General features: G+C 45.0%; 3 protein-coding genes across 3 annotated transcripts; 2 read left to right on the plus strand and 1 right to left on the minus strand.

Moving 5' to 3' along the window:
• Nucleotides 1–1,027: 1,027 nt before the first annotated feature.
• PEX2_037800 (fungal specific transcription factor domain-containing protein) lies at nt 1,028–3,088 on the plus strand (the record flags this gene model as incomplete). Its single annotated transcript, XM_016741055.1, has 1 exon — nt 1,028–3,088. One exon carries the CDS (start codon nt 1,028–1,030, stop codon nt 3,086–3,088), a length of 2,061 nt encoding a protein of 686 aa, XP_016593681.1.
• Nucleotides 3,089–3,626: 538 nt separating this feature from the next.
• PEX2_037810 (Monooxygenase, FAD-binding) lies at nt 3,627–5,786 on the minus strand (the record flags this gene model as incomplete). Its single annotated transcript, XM_016741056.1, has 7 exons — nt 3,627–4,488; nt 4,555–4,712; nt 4,771–4,925; nt 4,985–5,129; nt 5,199–5,309; nt 5,366–5,607; nt 5,675–5,786. The coding sequence occupies 7 exons, from the start codon at nt 5,784–5,786 to the stop codon at nt 3,627–3,629; spliced, it is 1,785 nt and encodes a 594-aa protein (XP_016593682.1).
• A 1,347-nt stretch (nt 5,787–7,133) lies between these two features.
• PEX2_037820 (FAD linked oxidase, N-terminal) lies at nt 7,134–7,502 on the plus strand (the record flags this gene model as incomplete). The annotated part of the gene is made up of 1 exon (XM_016741057.1): nt 7,134–7,502. The coding sequence occupies one exon, from the start codon at nt 7,134–7,136 to the stop codon at nt 7,500–7,502; it is 369 nt and encodes a 122-aa protein (XP_016593683.1).
• Between the last annotated feature and the right edge of the window lie 417 nt (nt 7,503–7,919).

Genomic DNA, 7,919 nt, shown 5'->3' on the forward strand with positions numbered 1-7,919 from the left:
AATAAATACTTAAATTAATAGAATACTACTATATTATAATTAATATAATATAAAGCCTATTAGCTTTAAATTTAGGGTAATCATATAAATTTTCTAACTTAATATTATAATAATATAGTAATATTTAATAAATAAACTAGAATAGCTATAAAAAATAGTAATTTATTTAAATAACTTAGTATTATTATAAACGTTAAGACCTATCTTTTATATAAAAATAGGTTTAAATAGGTTATTATTAGGTTATTAGGTTTAACCTAATAGGTTGGGTTTTGGGTTAGAGGTTCCGACCTAAAATGGGTTCTGCCGAAGTCTAACTAATATATAGGTTATATAAAAACTAGGGTTATAGAAGAGATATATATCTAGATAGATAATAATTTTAGAGTATTTAATTTAATAGAGTTTTAGTTAAGATATATATATTTGAAATTAGTAGGTTAGGTAGGGTGCGCCACTCGCTTACGTGCGCCGCTCGCTTACCGAATACGTTACAGCATGGAATTACGATGCCTTGGTAACAAGGCATCAATTATATCAAGTGCAACGTCGATTGGCCAGTATTCTCAAAAGTGCATTGACTGGCTTCGCTGAACGGAAGGAGGGCTTCGGTTCCTGCGGATATACAACTGTGCGGCACGGATGTGGTTCTTCACGTAAGCATCTCTTCCTCTCCCAACCCGGTCCCTTGTTTTTCTCTCCCACTTCCCATACCCCACATCCTACTTCTTCCTCTCCTGACAAATATGGGCTCCCGTCCAGTTGCAAGAAGGGCTAAGTTCCCCACCAATCAGAAGAAATTTCGATGTGGCATGTGCGATAAGACCTTCACCAAATTAGAGCATCTCACAGTACGTTGGCTTCAATGTGCATTACATCATACCACGAGGCTGACAAAACCGTAGAGACATGAAAGAACACGTCAGTAGTCACCACGATTACCAACACAGCAATAGGCAGAAGTCCCTTTTGAAAAAAAGAAAGTAACTAATGGAAAACAGATACAAATTTGAAGCCTTTTCGCTGTATGCAATGCAACAAATACTTCGGCAGACAGGATGTGCTGAGCCGGCACGTGAAGCTGCATGAGAAAGGGCCCACTGCCACAGTTGCACAACAGCAGCAAACTGCGACCGCCGGTGTAGTACTTCCCACGGCACCAGCATTCTCGCCAACTTCCTTGGGGCCGGCGGAAACCTCGATAGAGCAACCCAGGATCTTTGACCAATCTCTTCTTGGCGGCCCCTATATGCTTGAATCGGAAAATCTGTTTGATTGGCTGATACCAGATGTACCAAACGATCCATCGCTCTTCTTGCCCATGGCAGAATCCCTTAATGATTCCCAACAAATGATCTCGGCTTTGAGCAGTTTACACTCAATTCCTCCCGCCGATGGCCAGGAGAGTGCTGGCCAGCATGCGTTGCATCAGCTTCACAAGCTTATCGATGATCTTTCTAGGAGACTTAATAATGATTTGCAAAACACGGGAGTCACCACACCGTTCGTTGATGCATGTTTGAGAGAATACTTTGGGCGAGTATCACCATGTCTTCCGATAATCCACGAGCCTACGTTCTCTACGCACGACTGTATCTCCCCTCTGCTGTTAAATATGATTGCTTTGGGGTCACTATTTGTATGTCTCCCTGATGCCGCCCAGAAAGGAGAGATCCTATGGCAACTGGGGCATACTGCGGTTGCAACCTCTTGGCAGAGCTTGATCGAGTTGCGAGGGCCGCGTGACCAGTGCAATGGCATCCAGCTAGTTTCAACGGCTCTTCTGGGACAAACGTACGCATTACTTTCCAGTAATACCAAAATTCGATCAACCGCATTTGTCTTCCACGGATTAGGGTTCCATTGGGCAAGGATATCTGGTATGTACCCAGTGGGCGCTTTGCAACCAGGAGCCATACCGAACTTGGAAGCAGACCCAGCCGTCAAGGACGCCGCCTGGCGGACGTGGGTGGCCACAGAAGTTCAACGCCGAGCAACACTCGGACACTATATTTTAGACGGACTCATTTCGCAGGCATCAGGCTCCACTACTAGCGCTCGGCATCTCACTAATGAAGTTGAGGCCGTATGTTATGATGCTGCATTTACTGCTGAAACTGCGGAAGAATGGATCATTCGAATGCCACGGCTAGACCGTATGCAGATCCCATTTTCAGAGCTATTCATTAAAGTGTGCTCCAAGGATCACATTCAGACACCATTACAACTCTCGCGGGTCTCTATTGCGGTCTTACTCGAAGGCCTGCAATCATCAATTGCTGAGTTACATGATATCAGGGGCCCTGCTTTGGGGACCGTTTCATGCTCGCAGATCATCCAAGGTCTCATAAACATATACGAAAACAATCTTTCTACATCCCACAACGTCGAGTCCCTCCAAACCCTCATTCGCTGGCATGCAGTGTGCATCGAGCTTTCCACCCCCACCATATTTCTCTACCGCCGCATCTGCGAGGCGTACAACTTACCGCAGATTTTAAGCGGTATTTCGGTCACAGGCTGGGCACGCCCCTTCAACTTCACCACCTGGGCCCAAAGCGTCGAGGCCTTTCGCGCCGCTCTCCATGCAGTTTCCATCATACGTATTCTCGATGAGATCCCCAACGGTCGCACTCACGAAATCCATATCCCCGGCTGTCTCTTTGCCTCCGCCGTGATTCTAAGTGCCATTTACCTTTGGAACAATAAGACAATCAAGATCCCCAAAAGCCACCGCTGGCATGAGGTCTGGGCTGGTGTCATCACGCAAAATTCTTCGGTTGACAAAACTCAATTACCTGAGAACGTTGAATATGTATCTGCTTCATCTTCAGCTTCATCTTCAGCTTCTCCTACTACCTCTGCTTCACTTAACCCCTCCGTTAACTTTGCTGGGGCCGAGGAACTAGTCAAGGCGCTGAATCCAAGTGGCACGGATGATGCAATGACCTCCGTAAGTTTGCTACATGAGTTGAACTCATTGCAGATTGGTCTGAAAACGGCTGCCTCTCGGTGGTTGATTTCGACGCAGATGGAAGAGATCATTGGGCGATTGACAATGCTTCCAAGGCAGCAATTGTCAACATGACTAGTCAGTAGACATGAAACACGGTGCGATCCATTTCTAATTGGGTATTGAAGTACTATTGAGTAAGATATTAATGTTGGCACGTTGACTCGGTAACACGCATCGCCTTTTCTATGGCTGTCTTGCTTCCTCCTTCTTTGGAGTTTTCTCCTTTCTTGTTTGAATTTGAAGTTGGCTGTTCAGATTGTTTTTTGATTACTGTATTCAATTCGTGCATGCGGAAAAAGGGCACTGTTACAGGTGACCACGCCCCTGGATGACGGGATTTCTTTGCGTGGTTAAAGGATTCAGGTATAGGTAATTAGGTTATGTACACTTTTGGGGTAAGGTGCGCCACTGGATGACATACGCCGCTCGTCTACCGATTATGTTGAGTTTCTAGTCATCAAAGGGAGGTGGTTTCTGTAACAATCCCCTCAAAAAAACGTCTGTTTACTCAAAAATCGAATGCAAAAATTAGCAATTACTCCCGATCCGTCGATTTTATATCACATCTACCATACCTGGGTAGTCATGGTGCAGCCACTATATTACCTATCTACCAAGCTAAATGACCCCTCAAAGTCTCTACAATGTGAGCTGCGCTGGCATTCCGATCCAGGACAGCTAGAATGTGTTGATCTGGACGCACCAGCACAACCTGTCCCTGCTTCAACGACACCACATTATCCCACTTATCCTGGCCAGGCTGTAGCGCGAAGTCCACCCCCTGAATTACCACCAGCAGCGATAAGGAAGAGGCCACACTTGCAGGCACCTGTTTTAGTGCCTCTTGCACGGCGGATTGAATCTGTGAGCTGAAAGTCTCGTAGACCAGGACAGTGAAGGCGTCAAACCGACAGAGATCCAGGGTAGAGTAGGTCATTTCCGCCGCTTTCTGTGCTTCGCCACCAACATATGATGAGTCAATTTTAGGAAGCTGCACCTTCTCGGGGACAGCAAGCTTGATCCAAGCATGGGGCAGACGAGCTCCAGGCACGCAGACGGGCTCATATAGGGATGCGTTTTCGGGGATGTGCTTGTTGCCGTATACGTAACCGATGTGCAGGCCTAGATTGTCAAAATGCTCACGCTGATCCTCAATGCCATTGTTGATATCGATCATGGCTTTTTCATCACAGATCTTGTGATATAGGTTGTGACGAGCAACACCAACATCAGGATCGGTAGTGCCAAGTGTCTTCAGCAATCCAAAAATCTTATTCCCATTCTTCACACTCTGTTTCGAGTTGACCAAGGCAACCTGACGACGCTCGGCATCATATGTCTCCAGCAAAGCGTCCATGGCGGATCCATGATGGACGGCAGCCAGCTTATAAGCCAGGTTGTGAACGTCACTCAGCCCTGAATTCAAGCCCAGGCCTCCAGTAGGGGGGAAGGAATGAGCGGCATCACCAGCGCTGGAAACAATTTTAGCTATTTCACAAAAGAGCAAGGGAAACGGAAAATTTGCAACGGATACTGACAGGAAGACCCGGCTATCACGGTAGAACTTGGCGACCTTTCGACTCAAGATCCAAGGACGGAAGCTGAGAATGTCATACTTCACAGTCGCACCGATCGCAGCGTCGACGACCTTGCGGCAGTACTCTTCATTCCACGATTCGGTCGGACACTTTTTGGACTAAAAAGAAAATATATCAGTGCCATTTTGGACGGGAGGTTAGAAATTTAAAACACACGTCAAAGCTGCAGATCAGAACTTGGTTTCCGGACAGGTCGTAGGCGATAATGAATCCAGATACCAACGGATCCATAACCCAGTGGAGCATACCGACCTGCTCTTGAAGGATGGGACGTAAATCCGCGTTGAAGTGGATCGTCATCATTGTTTCGTCTAGATGAGATCTTTAGTATCTAAATCATTGAAATCCAAAAAGGAGACTGCAGACTTACAAGAATCCTCGCCTTCGCTCTCGATACCAAGAAAGTTGCGCACCGCACTTTTTGCGCCATCACAGGCAACCACATGCTTCGAGCGGACTTTGTATGTTTCTTTTGAAACACGGTCCTCGATTGTTGTGATAACCTGATCATCAAACTGATTTCATTAGAAGTTACTGCATGGAAAACATATACCTAGGTACATATATTGGACAAAGGTTCTCACCTGTTTCAAGCTGACAAAGCTATGGCTCTTGCGAATCTCGACCAGGCTACTATTTGATAGCCTCTGGGCAATCAACTCTTCGAAAGCAGGCTGCGGGATGTTATGAATCATCTAAATGCGATATTAGTGCTGGGAAGGTTTCAAATATGGCTTCATCAGGAACTAACAGTAGGGGTGCTGTTTAAGACTTCAGCGTCCATGCGCTCATAGGGCAATTTGCCGACATGCTCGCAAGCCAAACTTGTGATGAAGTTCACCCAATAGGCATCCTTGCGACTGGTTCCGACTTTGCGAATTTCATTCACATCTAATCCAAATTGGCGACACATCTCCAATGAACGAGGGCTCAAGGCGTGGGCCTTGGGGGCAGCCAATCTGGCCGCATATCTTTCAGCAATCAAAGACCTGACTATCATACCGTTAATATGTAAACTCATGCATGGCACCTTATCCCAGAAGAGAGGGGGCATACGGACCACCGAGTTGCTCCAACATGAACGCCAAAAATAGACCCGACGGGCCACCGCCGATAATCAGGATCGGAACATCCTCGTCAAAGATGTCGTTCCGAGGAATCGAAGGTGACATTGTGTGCTATCGTTCTGAGGTTTGTGTTTCTTTGTGAAGTCTGTCTCTGTCAAGTAAGGCTAATGATTTGCTTTGACTTCATTTAGCTCCACCTGGGCAATTTATTGAATTCAACGTAGATTCACGAAGAAGAGATCAAAGCATTTAAACCAGGGTAGAAGAAACAGTCATCCGTTCTTTCCCCACATATTTTGTGGAGGGAATAATGAAAGTGGGAAATTGTTCGCATTCGATGAGCAACCACAGGCGACCGGATATATTCGGATAATGACTTGGAATGGACAAGAGCTCCTCAAATGGATTCCTATTCCTCTGTTTCTGCTCATCCTCAGGCTGCCATCATAATTGAAATCATACTATCCCCGCAATCTGGTATGAATACCCACAGATCCTATCATCTCAATGCGTTTCAAGCAGCGAAATAGTCCATTTTATTATCATTAGTATATGATGTCTTGGACTTCAATGATTGACTGGAAATAAAAAGTACGAGGTAATAAAATATATGCGGTATGCAGAAGGTCAATCCAGGCCACCTGGAGACTGATTTGATGTGATGTGAATTGATAATGGGTTGATGAGCCCGAAATTTCCCCGCTTATTCATAAGAACTTTATGAATAATGAAGAACCAAATTCGTTTGCTCTAGCTTGAATCTCCGATAGTTCAAATGTATCGGTTCAAGCATTTCCCGAGAGGGATGACCTCAAGGGAAGGGGGTGATTCATGTCAGAAAGTACCTCTTGTGGGGAAGAAAGGTAAGTGAAGAAGAACAGTAAGTGGGAATGAAGAGTAAGTGGGAATGAAGAGTAAGTGGGAATGAAGAGTAAGTGGGAAAGAAAATTAAGTGGGAAAGAAGAGTAAGTGCGGAGTCGTGTCCCACTCGTGGCAATGTTAACTAAGTAGGGATTTTGCCATACTTGTGATCCAGTACCAAAAACGTTTGGAACGGGTCATCCAGTCTCAATCCGCTCACTTTCAACTTTTCGGGTAGTTAGGCTCGATCTAATCTCTATGTATGGCTCGTGACCAAATGTAGGCTGTGAGTAGGATCCACTCGGCTATTCGAGACGGTAGACTGAAGATGGAACCGATAAAAGGACCGAGGCATTACAGCGTGTGACAACACTCAATTGTATATCCAGGTTTGGCTTGTAGGATTAAGTTCGTTACATCATAATCTTGCTTCTTCCAATTCCGAGCATATGGACCAAGGAAGTCCTTGGAATTCTATCTGATATAAAAACAGCAAGAGGCCACTTTAACTTCCTAGTCAACCTCTTTTCCTCTATCAAAATTGAATATAAGCAACGACTATCCCTGAACCACAGCCAAAATTGGTCCGCAATGGAGATCATACGTGTTGGAGATATCCGCTACGAGGAACACAGCAATGGCTGGAATATTCTATATGGGCACAAGCCATCCTCAATCTTGCTTCCTAGAACTGCGGAAGAGGCAGCGTCTTGTCTGAGGAATGTTATTCGCCGAAAAGAGAAATTTCGGATTCGATCTGGCGGCCATGATGTCAACGGCTATTCTACAGCAGACGGTGTTATCGTTATTGATCTGCGCCATCTCGACTCTATCGACATCAGCGATGACAGTACCCAGGTCAAGTTCGGCCCTGCAGTAAAGTTCATGTTTGTTATCTCTCAGATGCCACAGGCTCGCCATCCCATAGTTACTGACTATATAGTCAGTCATCTTTCCTAGTTTGTATAGTAACTCTACAACAATTTACATATTGTACACCATCGTCTACCATCGTAGACATCAACAGGTTATAAGCCCGGGAGCTTATTATTAACGGTTTAACTACTAGTTAATATCCCCGGTGTCTGTGTATCTCTCCCTACACACAGGGGTGGTACTAAGCCTAGTACTACCCAGTCAAAACTCTTGCTTTTCTTACCTCCGCCTGCCTAGAGATCTTACCTATTTAGGCAGTAGGAATAGCTTTAGGTTTATAGCTTATTACCGTTATTAAACCTACTAAGGTAATAGGTAGGCTCTGTTTCGTATAGGGCTCTCCCTACCGGGCGTTATTATCTTAGGTCCTAAAAATCAATATATTAAATATTAATCAGATAGTTTTAGAGGTTTATTTACTTAATTACTTATTTACTAGTA

This window comes from Penicillium expansum (assembly GCF_000769745.1).
Source record: "Penicillium expansum strain MD-8 chromosome Unknown contig114, whole genome shotgun sequence".
NCBI lineage: Eukaryota > Fungi > Ascomycota > Eurotiomycetes > Eurotiales > Aspergillaceae > Penicillium > Penicillium expansum.